General features: G+C 32.8%; 1 protein-coding gene across 1 annotated transcript in view; it reads right to left on the bottom strand.

The window, feature by feature from the left end:
• The window catches only part of fw (CUB and Sushi multiple domains furrowed), a 180,939-nt gene that overhangs the window by 38,749 nt on the left and 119,720 nt on the right, over window positions 1-22,470 (bottom strand). The window contains exons 5-7 of the mRNA XM_085808259.1: window positions 7,695-7,787; window positions 5,616-5,738; window positions 2,297-2,581 (exon numbers count right to left, since the gene is read on the bottom strand). Of these exons, the coding sequence (XP_085664385.1) occupies window positions 2,297-2,581; window positions 5,616-5,738; window positions 7,695-7,787 (501 nt within the window). The remainder of the gene's footprint in view (window positions 1-2,296; window positions 2,582-5,615; window positions 5,739-7,694; window positions 7,788-22,470) is intronic.

The raw sequence follows: 22,470 nt of genomic DNA, 5'->3' as shown, positions 1-22,470 counted from the left end.
GAGGCGCTCTTGCAGTGATGTTTTTGAAGGTTGAATTAGACATTTCCTTGACTGACACTAAATGTTAGGTCAGTCAGGAAGGAATTGAGGAGAAGAATAATTTCCCGAGTAAAGTTTATCATGATCAGTTTGTAGGTCAACCCCTTATGTCAGACGCAACCGAATTCTTTCGCCATGTCTAACATAAAGAGTGTGTGCATTTCTTATGGTTCAGAACTGCCGCGATAAATTTAACTATCCTGACTAGTTGCTTTGAAGTACACAGTTGCTTCTTTAATCCGTATTGATCGGATGGAAGTAGCTATAGTTTCATAATTTTTATGCTAATTCGTTCGTAAATTTTGCTGAGATTGGAAAGCAAACTTATAGGGCGAAAATTCCTCACTTTGGTGCTCTCTTTTTCAGGTTTAGCAAGAGCAAAGATCTTGGCACTTTTCCAAGAATTGAGAAAATAACTTAGAATCAGGCAGGCATTGATAATTCTAGTGAAACTGACGATAGTGTTGTAAAGTAAATTGCATAACATATTGTTGGGAATTCTATCAAGGCCCGATGTTTTTTAATGTTGAACTTATGTATGATATTTTGAATTTCACCAAAAGTAGCGCAGTCAGGTATAGGGCTTGATGGAATAGGTATAGGGCTTAATGGGTCACAGATTTAAAAAACAACAAAATTTTCAACTTGCATGATGAACTCTGGGTCCGCCAGTGCCACATTGGGAGTGAACTGATGTTCTGTGTGTTCACAGAAAATTCTCACTTTGTCAACATTTGAGTATTCTGAGTTCACACCAGTAATAGGCTGATTATACTTACGCTTCTTCTTAAAAGATTTGAGAAATTTTCAGAAGGTTTGGTTTGGTTTGGTTTATTCAGATATGGCAAAGCCTTGAGGGTTATCTGCCTAAGAGGAGGGATGCCTTTGCGGAAAACTTTCAAAGGGAAACTGGCTTGTATACACGCTACACATAATTTTTAGAAGGATTCATCATTTAGCTCTATATCTGCAATTTTTTCTTCCCACTTCTCACGGAATTTCTTAATTTCTTTTTTAATCGTCTTGATAATGCGATTTAACTATGTTTGATTTGCCAGATCCCACGTAAGTTGCCATGACTCTTTTCAAGAACAAATTTGCTCGCTATTAAACTTACCTTAATTTGCATTTTGATGACGGTTGACAGAAGAAATAGGAATCACACGAAAAAATTAACGTAAAAATAATGCGTTAGCTGAAACAAAAGTTGCATATTTTACTATATTTCATTTGGAAGCTCTCATAGATGACCTATTTTACTATAAGGGATCAAAGATTATATATGCTTATTTTACAGCTTGCATATAATGGATAATATTAAAGCTATACGTTGTAATACTGTAATGTTGAACAAGTAAATTAATAATCTAAAAATAGATAATAAATAAAATAAAGTAAAACTACTTTCAAAAGCGTAAACGAAAGGAAGGACGAGAGGGAAAAAAATCACAGTGAAGGCCTTAATTTAGTTCTAAATTTTCCGGTTAGTTTTCAACAACGCTTTTTATAGGCACGGACACAATCATTTTCTTTACTGCCAAAATCATTGGAGCAAGCAAATAAAAATGGCTAAAAGTACTTGTATTTTCTATCTTGACAGAGATGCTTCTTTAAAAATACATAAATCATTTCTAACTCCATTTTATTTTTTATATTTGTTTATTTTCAAATATCGTCTTTTTAGTTTTCTTATTTTGTTTTATTCCAATACTAGCCTCTACTCTGCCAGTCTTCGTCTGGCTTTTAAATGTACAGGAAAAATGCCTAAAGGGAACACCAAACATTAAATTTAAAAACTGCACCGAATTTACTCTGCAGAACAACTTTACAAAAAAAAAAAAAAAAATAGATAAATAAATAAAAATAAAAAAAAAATAAAAATGCATTATATATAAAAAAATTACAATGAAATAAGCAATATCCCTTAATACAAATATTAATTATCCTAATAAATAAATTAACCAACTTCTCGTTGCCTTCTCTCGACAAACGTCCAGTATCCAAGAGCAACATTAAATTTAAAAACTGGACAGAATTACTTCAATCACTTTTCCGAGTGGCAACAGTGCTGATATATGCTGATTTATGGAGGCCTTCCTTAGGGAAACTTGTTCATATCCCCGTTACACATGTCTCGTTTATCGAGTTTAGAATATTACATTAATGATCAATTCCACTATTTTTTTATAGCATCTTCCTCTTTTATCTTATTCAAGTCTAGATTTTACAGTAGTCGAAATTAAACGTTGCCACTTACCGTCTACCCAGTGCCAGGTTCTGGCCCGCAGCCCCTGATCTCTCTGTGCGCCAAGCCAGACCAATTTCGATTTGAGAGACTCTTTTCGCCTTTCCAGTTCCGAAGCAATGAAGTGGTGAGTGAGGTCCCGGACCCCATGAAGAAGAAGGCCCCCACGAGCCCGGCAGTAATCTTCTGCAGTATCGAATGATCCACCTTTTTGTACTTGGAATTCGTAACACGTCCTGCTAAAAGTAGTCAGTTCCAGAGGTTCTAATTGGTTGCCACATCTACCGGAGGATATTTCTAAAGAACATAAAATTAATTTTAAGATAGAATATTTTGATTCCAGTTATCAGATTTTGGTATTTATCGGTTATTGCAGCGCACATTTTCTTGGTGATAATTTTTTGGTGCCCAGAATTTTTATGACTGCAAAGTATCACTAAAGACATTTTGGTAACTTTATCTGTTTATCTCTGTCCCGCCTGGAAAAGAATCTTATAAACTGTTTGGCGTCTCACTATTAATTAAATGCTTAGCTGCTAAAGTGAAGCAAAATAACGAACAAAATTGATGTAGAGAAAGATGAGAGCAAAAATGTAATTGATTATCGCTACGAATGTCTATTTTAAGACAAAATAAGTAAGAAATAGATAAGGGCTAAGAAAATGTTGCTGAAGACTGCAAAAAAATATCGCCAAGAAAAAGTTATTTGATGTAGCCGGTAAGCATCAAACTATATATATATATATATATGTATATATATACATATGTAATGATTTCAAATGCGTAGATGAAAACAGTGGACCTCCCAACAGCTTACGATACTGCGTAGATGACCGAGAAGATCGTAGTGGCTTGAAGGTGTTAGCACAACATATCTTGAAAAATCACAATCTTTATTTTTTCAATGCATATCAAATAATCTTTTTTCAGACAAGATATTTCTTAATAATATTTGAATAGAATAACTCCCATTTTGAAGTACGACATCATCTTAAGCAAGTAAGCGGCAGCACCATGGATGAAAAGCGTCTTACCAGAAGGAGAGCTAACGCCAAAAAGGGGAAGGTTATAGTACTTTCATAGGAAGAAGGCTGGGGGTGTGAAAGTTTCAGTTCACAGTTTTGGTTTAGAATTAATTTGATTGGACAAGAGGCATCTGCATTAAAACATTACATAAGATAGAAAAGTCTGGAACCTGTGAGAAGAGATGAATTTAGGAGCAGATTACCAAATTTAGAATGTTAATTTTGAGGTCGTCAATTATTTTTTTGAAACAGCTATCATATTTTATTATATCTTACATATATATATATATATGGATATTTATTCAAACGTTTGTAGGACGATACATGAGACAACCGTGCACCATGTAGCTAGAGTTTTAAATAACGTGATGCTCTGTATTTAGATTTTCAAAATTGTTCTAAGTTGTAATAATTTGAAAGAAAAGTGTTTTGAAGATCGAAACGAATTAAAATTAATGAAAAATGAAAACATAGTTTTGAAATTAATTCATTAAAAGTTAAATGTATTAAATAGTGTGTGTGTGAAGTACTGAAATTATGTCTCTTGACAGATAATTAAATTGATATATATTAACTTCCTTTTTATCAGCAATCCAAGAAACTGGATTGATTCTGTTGCCAAGTTAATTAGTCAGGCTGGGGTAAAGAAAAGTATTTAATTAAATTAATTAAACAAATTTTAAAAAATTTAAAAAAGATTATTAAAAATTAAAATTAAAAAAGAAAATTAAAAAAGAAAAAAAAATATCTTTAAGATTACCATTGTTGCACTTGAGTCGAAACAAAATTAGTGGAAAGTCTGTCTTGTCTTAATGTCTGACGAATCAGAGCAATATTTTTTTTAGGATTAGAAAGTCATAATAAGACCATATAACAAACTTTTTTTTGAAGAAATGATTAAGTAAGATTTAATTGAAAGAAATTAAATATTTTTGTTCGGACATAATTTACAAATTTTATCAAAACAATAAAACCTACAACAACAACGCAGAGTGGAAAAGGTCCGAAATCGCTAAAAGTTTACAATGAGATGATTTGTTTTTCATATTGTGATTAGATTTGTAATTTGCTTGTACTCTTTATCAATAACATTTGTAATAATCACTAGTGTGCAAATATTTATAAGGTAAATTCTGCATAAATAAATTAAACACTTAAATAATAATAAATATACTCATTTCTTGACAAACTAATTTCCAAAACCTGATTTCGTCCTTTTGTTTTAAATCGTAGAAAAACATTTATTTTATTGGCTTGTGTTTACTAATCATTTGTTCAAGTTGATACTATGTAAATGAATAAATATTCAAACTTATTCCTCGAGCACGATTTTCTCATTATTGATAACATTAATTGTGACCATATTTTGCCCAAATATTAACCTATTGTTCATTAATAGTCGGTGTCTTGCTCACAGGCTCTTCTAATCATGACCTCTTTCTATTCGTTAAAATGTTATTCGAAAAATTGAGCAGTATGGTGATAAAAGTTAATCATACATAACAGCCGATTTATGAACTAGCTGGGCAACCACCTCATCTGAACTCTTGAGGGTTCTACACCGTGAAATACAAAATATGTCTTTTTTTTAGATTAATTAAGAATTTGTGGGCCGCTCGAGATTGCGACTTGCAAGATCTCATTTATGCATCTCTGATCGCGTGTTTTCAAGAACGGTATTTATCAAAATTAATCAGTTTTCTTTCCATCAGCAGAGGACACATTTTCATTACAGGCAATACTCACCTAATAGTTTTTGGTAGAAAGATATATGAAATAACTTGACAAATTCAGCAGAAAACACACTTTCATCATCAGCTCATTTCTATTATAGGAAAGGTTTGCTCACCGTAAGAAATATACCTCTAAGAATTGCTATTTCGGTAAACAAAGAACGGAATAGAATGACACACTTTAAAAACAAGATGCCTGTTTTAAGTGATATAAACAATATGTTTAATTTGAAAGTGGCCAGATGGCATGTTGGATCACACCTCTTTGCGTTGCAGAATTGTTCAGTGTGTGTTTTTCTGTAACGAGGAAATTCGAGGCAGTTTCTTCATTCTGATTTGTGCAAATAATTGCAATATTAAGTGATAATAATTGTAATATTAAGTAATAATTATGAATAAAGATTAAAATGCAGCTTCTGAAACTGTTGGAGAAAATTTAAATATGAAAAAGACTAATGGGGTGTCAGTTTACTATACGAATACGGAAATGAGTTGAATTAATAAGAATTTTTCAGATGTTTCACATCATTATCATAACGTAAAAAAAAGGGGGATCAGAAACTGTCATCTTGCCTTGTGTTGTGAAGACCATGACTTCACACAAAGTGAGAGATCCTTGGATTCCTACCATTTGAACATAAACGTAGCGTCCTACAATTGGATAAGCGCAGTCAAAATCTTTGGTTACTCCATCATCTGAAAACAAAGAAGAAGAATCTATTAGATATAACACACTCGCATTTGATGTGATTATGCTACAATGGGAAGCAAGGAACCTATCATACACATATATCAGCATGTTCCTTTTAATAAAGAATAAAAAGGAAGCTCAACCGTGACTGAGCGGATAAAACCGCTGAACCTTTATAGCTAAACACAGGTTTAAATTTGGTGTAAGGAAAATTTCGTGGAAGTTTGTGCAATATGCCGGTATTTATGAGCTGTAATCCTACAGAAAATTCTCTACGAAGACACTTCTGCCTTTGTTAAAAAGCCGTCTTATGCTTCATTTTAATAACTTAACCAGCCAAAAAATGGAAACCAAATTTATTAAAATCACAATAGCTAAATTCATGAATTTCAGGTTATGAAATAATGATAAGCCTTAACATCCTTAGTTTAATAGTATGAATTTAATTTTTTAATTTCATTTATTTTGATAAACATTTTATATAAAATAATATTTAAAATGATTTTGTGTACATTTTTATACAAATACACCGTTACTCATGACATATTAATTTTAAGAGAGTAATGTGCTGACAAGATTCCAAAGTAATTCCATTTTCCATTCAGATTTCATAAAAATGTGAATTTCCTGCTTGTATGAGTGATTTCTCTGAATTAACCGATTAAAATTTCAAGAAATTTTGGCGAATTATGTAAATATTGTGCCCGCATAATTTTAAAATCGATAATAGAATTTCTGTTACGTCAGAAGTTTAACCTCTGTTCTCTTTGATACTGACAAAATTTTGCAACTATATGTAATGTCTTTATATCTCATACTTGTAAATAACTATATATATTACAAGCAACCATTATTAAGTATATAAAAGGTAAACAGAATTATTAAATTAAATAAATTTAATCCGAGTATAATACGGCAAGATATAATGCAGTAGAAAAATAAGACTGTAAAGAAAGATGTAAAGAAAAATAAGTCTTGACGGTGAAACGTCTCGACAGCAAAACGGCCACTGTGAAATGGCGCCGGTGTAAAGTTTCTAGACCCTAAAAAATACCAGCATTTCGTTCTTTATTATGTAGGGATTTATGTTTATTTTAACTAACAATTTAAAGTTTGAGTTTAGGCCTTTCATGTAAGCCTTCATTCCCCTAATTGTCAGTGCCAGAATAGTTAAATGTGGTAGCGAGGGTGAATGAATGCAAATTTTCTACTTTGAAGGAAGTAGTAAAGCCGAGTTTCGGTAGGAGATAGGAAGAGTTAGCTAGATAGGATAGCTGCCGACTCTGCCGTAGGTACGTTTGCTTATTGCTAGTTCAAGTGGCTTAATTGCATTTATCTGCTGCCACTAGCTTCAAAGGGGGTTTAAGTTACGGGATCTCGCTGAGCCCTGTAGGCTAGTTTTATCACTTGTTATTTTTTCAACTTTTACTTTCAATTATCTGACTTTCAGTTACCGACCAAGCAGAGGCGTCGAGTTGACGCATTGCACATTTTTCAAAGATTTAATAAAGGGTACTTTAACCCTTCTTCTGCGTAGTTTACTACTTACTCCAGTATTCAGACAGAAGTTCATTCACTGGACTCTACAATTAAACTGCATTTAATTTAGTATTTAAGAAATGCATATAAGTTTAGCAATAGGAAATGAAATACCGTTTCTCGTGTCAAACAGTTCAGTATGTTTAATTAGGAAGCGAGGTCATGCTATGACAGGACAATATAGCAATATCCTAAGCAGAAATGATTGAATATAACTTAACACGAAAGACCTAACACGAAAGACCTTTGAATTGGGTTCATTTAAAGAGAAAGTTTGCTTGTTATCAGTAAAGAGAATGTGCAGGAACTTGATTCGGAATGATACAGTTGAATTAGAGACCTATAAAGGGTATGTAAACAATAATCAAGGGCCTCATTTGTTTTGTTAAAAAAGGGTCAAGTAAGACATAAAATACGCTTACCTAGAGTTTTCGGATACCACGCACAAAGCCTATTGCCTTGGACGGAAGAACTGTTGCCAACTCTGATTTCTAAATCTTGTAATGGTCGATGTCCTGAAAGAAAATAGATTTTGTATAGAAATTAACGGAGCCGAAATAATAATTAGAATGGAATCACTTGCCTCAGGTGACCGTGTAACAGGGGAGCCAAATGATCAGCAAAAATTAGTAATACCTTTTTAAAAAATTATCATTGTTTACTTTAAACCTTGAAACCCATGTTTATTAATGAATAAGACTCATAATTCGAGTCTGTCCTGTTATGCATGTATTTTTGCTAGTGGTTTAGAAGATCGCAATCCAGTTTCATTTTCTCTAAATATTAGCATATAATTCTATGGATTTAAAATTCCAGATGATAAATCGAAAATTCGTAAATAAAGAAAAAATTTTGCACCATTGGAATGGCAACAGAAGAAGATATGTTGGGATTTTATTGAATGTAACTAAATGTCGGCATTTAACTATTAACATGCGAAGAAACAAAACAAGCGTCGACTTTTCCTTTTTTAAAATGCTTTATTTATGTGAAACAATTAAAAAATGTTTAACAGCGAAGAAATTTAAAATAAAGTTTTGAAATTGGTTATGAAAGAATCCACATAAACGTTCTCACTAATTCTAAGAGAACTGACAATAAAAAAAACTTTACAATATTAGAAATAAATTTACTTGTAGAAAGAGAAATAAATGAACTTAGGTGTGTGATGTTGCAGGTAATATTTTGAATAAAAAATTATTCTTGGACTACATATAAAATTCACAAAATTTAATACATTGAAAGCCACATGAGATAATCGATGACGGCTAATGGATGAAGAGATGTAATGTAAGACAACATTAAATGACATTAATAATAAAACCATATTTAGAAATATTGTTTGGCTTCTGCGGTTGGTCAGAAATTGCTTCGGGATCAACCACGCAGGACAGACTCTTCGTGGTGAAATTTTCAAGGAAAACTGATTTTTCAGGCTTCACATTAGGAAAAACCTTCACTTAAACTAACCCGAAAATGGGAATTTGAACCTGAAACAAACTTAGCAGACTACATTCAGGAATCTTACTCGGTGACAAGATAATCATAAATATTGAAAGGAAAACAAGAAGCCTAGAAATTAATGTTCAGCTGCTAAGAATAGCTTCTAAAACGAAAATATCTTTTGAGGTTTTTCGTTTATTTGAATACGACAAAACAATCTATTTAAGGCATCTATTTAAGCGGATGAATATCTCCGAGGAGAACTTTATAAGATTAACTGACTCGCTTTTACGCAGAACCGGCGCTAGGCAAATTGCCGTTCAGTGTAATATCTTTGGAACCTCAAATCTTCTGCTCGATGATTCCCTAAATTCTAAAAATTTTGTCTTTCCTAAATTTTGCTGCCCATTGCCTCCCCTAAATTAAAAAAAAAAAAAAGAAAATTCTTTTTCTAAAATTTGATGCTCGATGTTTCTGTAAATTCTAAAAGTTTTGCCGCCCCTAAATTCTGCTGCCAGGTGCGGCGGCAACGGTTGTACCGGCTCTAACGCCAGCCTTGCATTTACGTTACGCATGAGTAACGTCACGAAAAGCCTATGCAGCCGGCCCATTCATGGAGATTTTTACTATGTCGATCTACCAGTAGTGTTCGATGGTCTTATCTACTTGCCACCAGTAGGAAGGATTTACCATAATTCTTCCGATTAGGCCCAGTGAGGAAACTGAATGTTGTTTCAAGAAGTGACATTTTCCCTTTTTTGTTGAATTTAATATTATAGCTTAATGTTTTTAAAGTATTTATGTAGCACTGTTAAATATATTTTTATTTATTATATTTGTATTTATCTATTTTTTTTAACTTCGACAGCCCGGGTATAATTACGTAGCAAATAGTTATTAAAAAGATTGCTGGTTCTGAATATTTTTTTCGATTTCTAAATTTTTTCCACAATAATTTTCTTTTTTAATTTTATTAGATAAGCTATTGTGGTGAAATACTAAATCCGATATGTATTTTCAGTTCTAAACTATTGAGTTAATAATACTATAAATAATACTATTGGATTTAGACGACTAAAGAAGCAGCTTGTAACTTAATTACATGATCGATACATTAAATGCTGCATAAATTTCATCAGAACTTCATAGTTTTGAAAGAGTTCATAATTACGGGCATTAAAGCAGTTTATATTTTAAAGATAATTCACGAAGATAGTTTTTAGTTCCATCACATGAATTTGAAAATTTCGTATACATATTTGTAAGAACATTTTTAACGTTGCCAGTCATTCTTGCAGAGGTGAAATACATTTCGATTGACTTAAATTGTTATATAGGACCCTGGACACGAAAAACTGTCAAACATGGATACCAAATATTAACTATACATTAAAATATTTCAAAAAGAATACTGAAGATCTTACTCCAGTAAATGAAATATTGAAATTCAGTAATGTCTTGAAAATAAGTTAAATATCTCTTTATACGAATTGCATTAAAATCAGCTACTTCCCAGACGGGACAGTAGTGTCCCCGAAGGGCTAGGGTTCGAAATCGGAGAAGGCATGAATGTTTTCAAATTTATAGTGTCTTTGAGACATGGGACACTCTAAATAAATGGAAGCTAAAGTCCTCTCATGTGGTTCGTGGTGGTTGGAAAGTAGAAGTTTTTGAGACGCTGGCAAACATTCTCTCATGAAATATGGACTCGAAAACGATAACAGCAACATTGCAATCTGTAATTTTTAAAATTTGAGTGATTTTTGTTTATTTTGAGTGATCAAATCCGAATTTCCTAACCTTTTTTCAATTTAGAACTATACAGATATTGTGCATTATATTTCTGGATATAAACAACTACAGGCGCGAATTTACCCTCTAGTCTCAGGTGAAAAAACATTTGCGACTCTAGAAATTAGCATATTTTTTTCATGCACAAATTCATCTGGCAGAGGGATATTCGATTTCTTAGCGAAAAAAAAATCTTTAAATTGCTATACAAATAAATAGGAAAATGAAGCTTTTGGTTTGAATTTCTTACATAATGTGACGAATTTTGGAGATTTTTCAAAAATTTTTGTATTTGTTAGCTAACGTATGGCTGCTAATTGATGATGGATTTTATTCTTCATTGTTCTTAGTCCCCTAATTTTGACTGATTACGAAATCGGATTTCTAAATCAAATTTAAAGTGAATAAAATAAACATAGTCTTATGTGAGCTAGAAAGAGTTTTCTCCAAAATCTAAAAATGTCAAAGAAATCAGCACGAGTCTCTCAAAGTTGATAACTTTAAAAAAAAATAACAGCAATATAAACCTGATTTATCTCCCAATTCTGTATTTGATATTAATGCAAGCATTACCAAAATGCTATTAAAATGCTGCTTATGAAATATGCTAGGCAAGTGTTATTTCGAATAAGTTTTATTATTACGGATTACACAACGATTACATTAAATGCATCAGTTAGCTTCTTTTGATAGTTTGGTTAGAAATCTCTTTTAATATTGTAAATATGCCAACCAGCGGTCTAGCAGTAAAGGCCGATGAACACTGGTAGTTTGGTCCGGGTTTCAAATCCCAGCGAACGGCCTGGATGCATGGGCGTTTTTGTTGTTCTCCCCATGTGTGACGTGGATACGAACGAGTTCACTTAACAAGACCTCCACGAGGCATCCCTCTCTTTCCGTATAATGCCAAAAGGCGGAGCATGTAAAAAGTAAAAAAAAAAAAAAAAAATATATAAATATTCCTTTCATTCTCTCTCTGATATAAAATGAGATGTAGGATAATAATATATGCATGAAATGGTAGCCGTTAAAATTTAACAACTTTCCTGTCGAAAAAAATTAATATTACAGTTATTTAAAAATGTTTTATAAAAGTAGTTCTTCGTAGATTTTTTAATGTGTTTTATAAATTTCGTGATATAAAATACATAAAGTCCTAAAGCAATTTTTTTTTCTAATGGGCTTGCTTCTCATAGCAAAATTCAGTTTACGATTTGAAGAATATTTAAAAACAATTTTCATTGAATTTTGATAAGGCCTGCTTCAAGACCATTTACTGTAAGATGTGAAGCCTAATAACATTCGTAATAATTTTATTTGCCTAAGAAAAAAGATCTGGGACTGATTATTTCGAAATGCGTTAGTGATGTAACTAAAATTAATGTCAATCTAAAATTCAATTTTAAAATTTTAAACTTCAAGCTGATTGGCTTTCATTTATTTCATCCATCGACGTTTAAAAATTACAATAAATTTACTTCAGAATTTGAGTAATCAACTTAATTTCATATAAATTTCAAAATTACTTTACATTGGAACTATTTTGGGTTCACTAATACTTTGAAAACTTCCAAATTAATTTTTTACGATGGTATGAAAAAAGGATAAATTTAACAGATTACATTTAATTAATTAATGTTACCTTCAAAGCATTTTGTAATTCTGAAATTGCACATTTCCTCCAAATACTACGTGACCTATGAAAATAAAACTCTTCAGATCCTTTTCTTGACATCTTTGAACTACATATAAACACTATTCAACACTTCGCCATTACTATTGACCAGAATTTGTGTACTTATTTTATCTTATCATTTTTCGGAGCAAACTATTTACGAGGCGGGAACTCTTTTAAACATCTTCTATCCCCACCCATCAAGGAAAGTTGATACATTTCATACGATGTTTATTCTTTATTCAGGGCTTACGGTACATTTTCTCCATAATGTGATAGAAGTAGGCTAAATGACTAGAACAAAAGAATCGCAGTTGCTGTAACACGAAATGGAGTTAAGATGAAAAAACAATAGCTGCTTTATGAGTATACTATTTTTCTTTTAACAGCAAATGAAAAATTACAAGGATAATGTTTGATGAGCATAATATTGTTTGCATTCAGATTTGATTTGAAAAACTGGGAACTGTGGAAAATAATGTTACAAAATGCTCCATATCACTTAACAGTATTTTGAATTTTATTTTTAAATATGGTTTCGGGTATTTGACAGAGTATTACAAAGTTTAAAAGTGGCTTCTGATTATTTAATGATCATAAAAATAAGCAAAATTTTAAATGAAATTGCAATTTAAAAAAAAAGGAAGGACACCTTGATTGAACAATAAATAAATTTTTTTCATTTGATTATACTCAACGGAAAATAAACACTACGTATGTCCAAATATTATTCTATTATTCTTTTAAAAACCTCTGAAAATATCTTTTGTCTCTTTTGTAAACCCATAACTGCTCGACAGGACTGAGCTACCCAATTCATCCTTTCAGTATCTTCATCTTCATAAACGAGTGATTAGAGTCTCTGTGTAAAATCGGTCATGATAGTTCAATAAAATAATAATTATTAAATGAACTAGAAAATAATAAGTAGCATGCATGTTGCTCGAGAATTTGGTCCTAATACCTTTGAGAACACAGTTCCACGAGTAATCGCGTTGCAAAACAGCATAGATGCCATCCAAAGAAAAACATGCCTTTCTCAAAGTAAAAATGATAAATTGGTTGTACATGGATTTTTTTTAGATTTTTTAGTTTGACACTGTACGATCACAGTATGGTTGTAAACTTGAATTCGTATATTCGTCGTTTCTATCCATTTCAAGTAAGGTGTGGTATAGACCAACAGTCGTCAACCCTTAGAACTTTGCGGACCACTACATATATAATTTTATATTTGGCGAACCACTAAGATGAATTAAAAAAACCCCCTTAAATCAGACCTTAAAAACAACATATTAGTATGCAAAAACAATATTCAATTTTCTAATACATGTAATTCTAATTTTCATTTGATAATATAATTTTCGAAACATTTGGTGTTCAGCAGCATGCCTTTATGGAAATTCCGGCTACGCGCCTGATTATGAGTAACAATTAAAACACTATTAACATCTCACTGATACACATATTTCGTTCACATTGAAAAATTATATGAAAAGTACAAAAATCTTACCTTCTTGTACAGAAAGCTTCACATTTTCATATCACTGAAAAGGAACTTCGCGAAAAGCAAGAACAAACCGACAAACGCAAAGCAATATCAATAAACTGAAAGTGTTATGCCGTTAATTTTTTATTACTGTAAACATAATAATCATCACTTACTCAGCAGTGACGCCATCGATCAACAGTTAGACAAAACAAAAACGGAAACTTTCAGTGATGCAATTAAAAACATGAATGCAGATGGCTCTCATAAAAATTCATCAAGTTGCCTATTGACACGGAGAAAAACTGTGTTATTAACGACTACAATAGTATATGTTTGTATTCAAAAGGAAAGAGAATTCCAGTTCGCGCTATTATTGATAACAGCAGCATATCCATGGATGCCAACTCTCACTTTCAAATGTCGCTAGATACACATGCAAAAGTAGTTAAAATGTCGCTAAATTCAGAAGGAACTTTGCTAAAAGTAGTAGCTAAAATTAAAAAAAAAGTATGAGCCATATTCCATAATAGGTTTTGTGACTCGTCATTTTTTTAAACTGAATCTTCATAAAAATATAAAAAATGTCCCAATTTTTCTGCGGACCATCAAAATGTTTTCGTGGACCACCGGTTGGCGACCGCTAGTATAGACGAATTAAATAGGGCCATTTCATCTACGTGACCATTTTATCTACGTGGTATACAAACTACGTATCCTGTTGGGTTCCTTGTACAAGATATTTTCCTCCCCAAACAAATAAGGCTTATCAGCGGCCGAGCGGTAAAATCGCTGAATACTGATAGTTCTACCTGGATACCAATCCACTGGCTGAATACTTAGTTTTCGTGTTTTCTCCGTGTATAAGGTGGACATCAGTCAGTTTCCCTTAGCAAATTCTCCAGGATATCATCCTTCTTCTTAGACAGATAATCCTTGCATGTTTGCCATAATCAAACAAAACAGTTATAAAATGAGATACTGCACCATTTGCACTGTATTGCAAAAAAGCCTTTGTGTGCTTTGTTGCAATCAAATAAACCAAAACAAACTAAGCCCATCTTATATATCATAAATCTTCTCTTCTTAACGAAAGAAATAAAAAATTTCTTTGATGCCATTGAAATTTAGCCGTTGTTAGGAAATGGAGCATTTACTAAAGTGCAAGTTTATAAACAAAATATCTTTTATGTTAATTGCTTTTCAAAAGCCTGAATACGTCGTTTCCGTTTATATTACATTTTCATGAGCGATATTGCGCTTTTTATAAATTGGATTTTGTGTGTCTAGAACTTCAGAGGAAATTAAAAAAAAATTTGACTAGCATTTCATTAATGAATAATTTCTGTTTTTGACTAGACTCAACTTTTAATCGTCAGATTACAAGGAACTATTCCATTTCTCTGTATATGCTCTTGTATGTGGTTAACAATGATCAATACTTGGAATCTCCGCGAGGACATCATGGTTTTTCCAGTTTCCATTCTCCGACAAGCCTAATAATCTCTACTATTTAGACCGAACTAAAAGTGGAGGTTGATAACGTGTCACAACCTAGATTTCTAGGTCTATGCATCTATCCCGCTAACTCTGTAGAGTCAGTAGGTTATTTTGAAGCAGAAGACATGAAAAATGAGCAATGCCATTGTCGGGACACGAACCTCTCTAACACGCGTCGAGTGCGCCACCGTTACATCACGAAGGCATGTTGGAAGGAGGGAAAAATACCTTATATCATGCCCCTTTAAAAGGGAGACTGGGGATTTGGGAATCTAGTCTTTAAATCCTGGTGGTGGCGAATCATCCTGGTTCACCATCTCTTATTTCAGGCGCCACTGCAGAGTCATTAGGTTTTCTTGATTCTGGAGATATGAAAAATGGGCAGTGCCCTCCTCGGTATTCGAAGCCTGGACCTCTCGAATACGCGCTGAATGTGCTACCAGACTTCTACGTGCTGTCATGGCGTAAGAGGTTAGTACACTTAGCTGGTAACCGGCAGATCTACGTTTTGAATACGAGAAAAGGCACAATTGGTTTTCCATGTTTTCAGCTTCGATAAATTTGACCGATTTTATAAGATATGGTCCATACCGAACAGAATCTTCCGTAGATTTATATATTACTTTCCAGGCTTATGAGTACTTTAACTTTTTCAGCTGGATCAGTGGTTAAAGCAATACATTTTCGTGAAGGATTCAACAACCAGTTACTTGCAGATGACAGTATTAATTAGAAAACAGACGAGACCATTTTGCCGCATCTACATCTTTTCCATGATTCGAAACCGTGTTCATCGATGAGACAGTCAGTTTACGTTAAAAACTTTTAAATAGAAAGGAAGCCGATCCTAACTTCTCTCATCTATGTTTGCTGGTCTCCACTCTAAAGGTTTCTCTAACAAATCTGAACAGGACTCGAAAGTCATTCAAAACAGTTTCTGTTCAGTTTCGTTAAAAGTAGCCAACGCTTTAAGAGTAGGTTCCCAAGTTTAGCCAAGACTTTAAAAGTAGGTTCTATGAGTTATGGTTGATGGATTTACATAGTACTAATTTATTTAGCAACGTTAGTAAATCCAGCGTATACCTTTTGTTCTGTATTTTATACCCTCCAGTCACGTGCAGTTTCACAAGGTTAGATTTTCAAAAATATGTTTAAAAATATGAAACATAACGTTCTGATAAGTCTTTTCAGTAACACATTTTTATTATGCTGTTCGGTATGGCTGTTAGCGAAGCTATGAGAAAGCATGGAAGTCTTAGAGGCATAAGAACACTTAAAAAATCTTCTGTCTCCTATTGACATCGATCAAAATACAAATTAAATACTCTTTTTTTGTTTTTAAGTGCATTATTGTTTTGGATGCTGATTTAATTTATATAACCAAATGAACGCATTCTTCAAATTTAAGTGCTTAAAAATACAGGTAAATTTTTAATAGTATTTACTGTTAGTTATCATACAAGTTATTCATGCATTTTTATAAACTGTTTTGTATTGGCAGTGATTTTGGGTTAACCTTGGGCCTCATCTAGAGTATTACTTTAGTTTATCGGGAGTTCGTTATAGTTTATATAATTAATGTTTTCCCCGACGTCTTTGATTAAGGGAAGAAAAAGCAAATAGCGCTAGGTAACAAAATTTAAGCACAGTTATCAGCTATACTGATCTTCACAACTCCTTTCCTGCTGAAAATTTCTTTAAATTACTTTATGAAAATTTGTTTAAATTTTCGTTATGAATGCAGTGTCGTTTTTGAAGATCTGGGTTTATTACTTGCACTGTAAACAAGAATTCGTAACGATTCAGTGCCGAGGGGAAACATTTGAACTGCTGAACGTCCACACAATGAATTTATAGCGTCGGATTCCACTAAGTTAGCATGTTCCCAGCCATCGCTTTAACCTCTTTGCCGTGGCACAGCACATACTGGCACTGTTTTCTGAAAAAGAATCTCTGTGTGTATATTATTCGCGTGACAGAATGAAACCGTTAATCTGAGCGGAACGAAGTTTTGAGCTTATCTAAAAGAGCAAACGTTAAGTTGAATGTCCCGGAACGGTGAGATGGAACCGATAACACATATCATGATTTTGACCAATAGACTGTTACCTGTGTCCTTTTCTGTACTTGTCTCAGATGGTGAACTTCGAGTTTTATGAAATTCACTAGTTGCTTACAGTTGAAATGTCATGTATAGTTTAAATAAAGCGTTATGTCTCATGGGCAGTTAGGAATGATCATCTGATTTTATACAGAAACAAATTAATAGCTCTGGCGCTGTCTCTCACAAAGCAGAAATATCTATTGAAATTCCATAAATTGAAAGACTATTTGGATTTAATTACTTTAAGAATCGAATTCTATTCTATTAAGAACATCCTGAGTGGTAAAGTCGCTGAACACTGGTCGTTCAGTCTGTGGTTCGAATCCCCGCGAACAGGCTGGGTGCATGGGTGTTTTCGTAGATTTCCGAGTATACGAGCTAGTTTCCCTTATAAAGTCCTCTATGGAGGTATCCCTCCCGTTCGTCTTCGAGTGCTTTGCGATAATTAAATGAACCAAACCAAAACGATTATATTAAAAATATGGCTTCTAGCCGGTATAATGGTTAGTGATCCTGAATGCTATATCGATGGGCCCGGGTATAAATCCCTGAGAAGGAATGGTTGTAACTGTCCGTCTGTTCATAGGAGGCAACGGTGGCCACCTATTAGGTGCTTCCATAATGAAATGGTCACCACTTTCCGCCCTTGCAATGGCGCAAAGCCAACGGCTATTAAATAAAGCGTCGGACCATTAAAAAAATATGGCTAATTTTTCTCATCCGCTCTATTATAAACCAGTTGGACTAAAAATATTATTTTAGTACTAATTTAAGGTTTGTATAATCTTTTGGGTCATGTTCCCTTTTTATTAGTCCCAATACAATCTCACCTTCACAATAATAGAGTAACTCTTTTCCGATTAACTACTTGTATTTGAAAATTCACGTACTTTACCAAGTAATGGTTATGATGCTTATTCTTCTTAATTTGTGTAATTTTTTGAGTTAAAAATGTCATCTGAATACTTTTTGAACGATTTTGATGCAGCAAAGCAGTTATTATAAAAAAAAATATTTTTTTAAGTACTCTATACTTGTTCTTGGAAATAATATTATAAGAGATGAATAATGGATTTTTTTTCTGTATGAAGTTCGATGGCTGATGTTAATAAAACATAGTGTAACTGAAACACGAGCCATTGGACGTATTCAATGGAATTTGAAAAGCTGGACTTGGAACAATCCTGTTGCACATATTTAGAACCTTATTAACAGCACGTGAAAGTAGCATTGTAGATACCTGCAGTATTGCCAGCTATTCTGTGTGAAACGGGATTTTTATCTTTTTTTACATATAAAAACGAAAACCAGAAATCGCTTATAAATATAACTGACGACTTGGGCTGTATCCAAACAGAAACTTTGCTTCAAAAGTGTTATTATGGATAAACAATAACAAACGTAGCTATTAAAAACTGATATATTGTTTTGTATGTATATGTTAAATGTGTATAATTAGTTATTTTACCATAACTTAATAATTTATATAATTAATATAGTTTCCTAAATATTAAAATGGAAATATATTTTTCTAGAGGATGCCAAAATAAAATAAAATACTAAGAAATACTAAAATAAAAATAAAAATACTAAGAAACATTCCTGTAAAGATATACAGTTCTGTTACCTTGAAGGCATAAAGTCGCAATCGTATTTGATTTATAATTTTTATAATACTCAGTTTATAAATGATGAGATTTCTAACTCTTTATAAGCAATTAAAATGACATTATTTTACACTATTTTATACAAGGTTTGCTACTGTGCATGCTATTTGGACAGTATTTTACTGTCAATATTTATGAAAGTTTCACAGTAAATCTTCACTTCGGAGTTCTTTGCGGGTTGGCGAGTATTAAGGATTCCTCTAGAAGAGATGCCAAGTGAAAATACAGAAATCTTGTAATATTTTAAGTAAAATAATCTTTGCCATTCAAGAAAAATTGCAATAGCTAAAATTATCATCAAATAATGATTTTGGCAAACATCGCCAGCCAATGCCAATGAGGAAGATTTACGGAGACCCTGTGGTAACATCACGCATCTCCACATCAGAAGAGTAAAATTTGTACAGAGTTGAGAAAAAAAACAGAAAAGAAGGGTGAGTAAAAGGAAAGCCTGCATGGCTGAAAAGCAGAAGGAAGAGAGGGGTGAGAAAATAAAAAAGAACTGTCACGAAAAATCAGAGTTAGTAAGAAAGGAGTAAAAAATCATTTGCAATGGCACATAAAACAAATCTGTGAAGAGCTGGATGAGTGGTCGGAGTCTTAATTCGCGCATCCAATCAGAATTAAGCTTCAATTAAGTTCAGAGAAGGCCATCATAATGTGCATGGTTTGCAGTCCTAAGATTAATTTTTCAACCTGAGAATCAGCAGTTCGCATCTTTTGCACAATTGACAGGATATTTTGGTAAAAAAAAAAAAAAAACTGAAGATTATTTTGGTTCTGGAAAACATCAAGAATAGGGTCAATTTTTTCTTCGTGTGTAATATTTTTCTTGAGAGCTTCGCAACATCGCCAGCTGGGTCCCTTCATTTTTCATTTTCGAAAATTGGTTTTTGTCAGAATTTCTGTATACCCTTAGTAGACAGGAATTTTCTCATTTTATTGTCATGACGCTTTTTATAATTTAGCGCTGAACCATTTAGGCATAACTAAGCTTTACATTTTATGTAATTAGCATTAAACTATTAAACTGTACAACCAATCAAGCGTTTGTGGGCAAGCTTTTGTTGGCTTTCTACTTTAAATCAATCAACCGTTGTTTGACACTCAAGCGTGAAATAAAATTTACTATTGCTTTTGAAACACTGCAAATATAGTATCAGGTTTAGTCTTCTGATGAAAATTATTAATAATGTTTTCAAAAATAAAATTTAAATCGTTCTTAAGGAGAAAAAAAAGAGTTATTTTAACTTATTTTAAATCTTGGGTGAAATAGAAAATGCTCGTAATTCTCAAAATGAGTAACGACCTTTTAAAACCCAGAGCGGTATTTTAAAAAATAACTAATTTTATCTTTTAAAGCACCAGGAACAGAAAATATTAATGTTGCATACGAAACGTACATCGTTTTAACAAACAAAGGTTATCGATTATTTTCACTTTCTGGACACTGATACGCAGCCATCCCACTCTCAGGATCTATGAAGTAAGCACGTCCAGCTAACAAAGTGGAAGATTCGTATTTGAATCCCTTCCCTTAGGCAGTTAGCCCTCGAGTGCTTTGCCATAATTAAACAAACCAAAATCGTATTCGAATCCAGTGAGGACATTACTAATTTTTCATGCTTCGTACTACGAAAAACGCAATAGTTTCTGCAAGCATTGTGTCCGGTTTAATTACTTCATGAAGCCTCTGGGTCACCTCACATGAATGAGTCCTGACTGCAGTTCCCGAAGCAAGGCACCAGGGAACAAAGAAGGAGGGGATGAACAAAAGACCTGGATTTTGGAAGATTGAACATATCAGCTCTAGATAAGGCTATAATGACTTGCATCGTAATTAGTAAGACGAAATCACTTATTTAGGAAGTTTCTAAAGAGTGACAGCATCTACCACGTACAGTTAGCTTCAGAAAGAATCTACATTAAATACGTTTCAAACAAAAAATGCAAGAGCAAATTAAATGGGTGAAATGCAAATACAAATTGAATACGCTAAATAAAAATAATGAAGGGAATGCGATCTAGCAACAGACTAGCCTGCAGAGAAAAACACTGTGTATACTAGAGGAAGGCACATATTATGAGAACATTTTTAAAATTTCAGAACCTAGCGGGCTAAAAAAGTAGGGAGAAAATATGCAAGAAAATACTGAATACAACTCTGTTGATTTAGATTATTAATTAATAATTAATTAAAAATTTAAATATATTTTTTTCAAACTTTAAGCTCAAAAATTAAATAATTTTATTGCTGAATTTTTATAATATTGTACGGTCGATTTATTATTTTACATCGATACAATTCCCTTAATTTTATTTTAGTCTTCTGATTATCAATTATAAAAATAGAGAAGCAATTTCTTTGCTTTAATTTAGTACGGTAAAAATAAAAACAGGATATGTGCTTACATGTAGAGTCTATACAATGCGTATGCAAAGTTTAGAAATAATTGTTTTAAATAAAAAATATTAGTAAACCTGTCAAACGATAAATATTAAAATTTATTACTCCAACATCTCAACTTACTTTTCCTAAATTATCTTTCTTTGCACAGCTTTTGAATCCGTGATAAGATTCAAAAGCTGTGCAGAGAAAAAACAGCAGTAACGTTTTGTTGTAAAACCTGAAAAAATAGCAATAGGGGCATTAGAAATGTTTTGTAAAGCATACGGAGATCAAGCATTTATGCGATTCAATGTTTTTTCCTGGTACGGATAATTTCATGATGGATATAGTAAAGATGTTGACGATAAGCCCAGGACTTCTTCACTTTTAGCAGTCTCTGACGGATAAGAATATCTAAAATGTTCGACAAGTGTAGTTCTTAGGACAAAACTAATCTAAAAAAATCGTCATCTGTCTCTTCGAATGATAGTTGGTTGCTGAAGATCTCAAAAAATGCTCTCGTATTTATTCCACACGCATTTTCTGCTGCTCGAGAAATAGATCGAAATTTTGTGCGGCGTGATTTGATTCAAATGGAAACGATATTAGTTCTGTATTTTTTTTCTTCAAATAAACTCTGACTAAAGAATCCTGACGCACTGCTTATTATCCTGAGACAAAACAGCAATCATCTGCTTGAGTTGAAGAAGGTTCACTACGGCTACAGAAATTTCAATTTCAGAAATCTAGTAATCCAAGTTCGAGGCATTTTCTGATTTGAAAGGCATACGAGTAATTCACAGCGTTCTCGAGAGAGAGAGGGTGAAGATGGGCAGATCTATCGGCGCGTTGGGCCTAAAAATAAACTGCTTTCAGCTGCATAGCAGTGCGCAGTCACAGCACCCCATTTCTAGCAACAAAAACCCCTTTCTGTTTCAAGATTTGTCACCTGAACTCCTGCAAAATACTTTTCCTTCCTCAAAAGGAAATCTCACCTCAAAGATCATTACTTTAATAGCACTGAACAAATCAAGAAAATCACAAGCAGAGATTGAAACAATATTCCAAAAGAATTAAAGAGAATAAGGGAGATAGAAGAAATGTGCCAAGCATTGAAATGGATTCAATAAGCATTACATA

Source organism: Stegodyphus dumicola, chromosome 1 (assembly GCF_044657685.1).
Source record: "Stegodyphus dumicola isolate Sdum_Otavi_A_Nest chromosome 1, ASM4465768v1".
NCBI classification, from domain to species: Eukaryota; Metazoa; Arthropoda; class Arachnida; order Araneae; family Eresidae; genus Stegodyphus; species Stegodyphus dumicola.
Note: the sequence above shows the minus strand (reverse complement) of the source record. Positions and strands in the feature narration are given on the sequence as shown.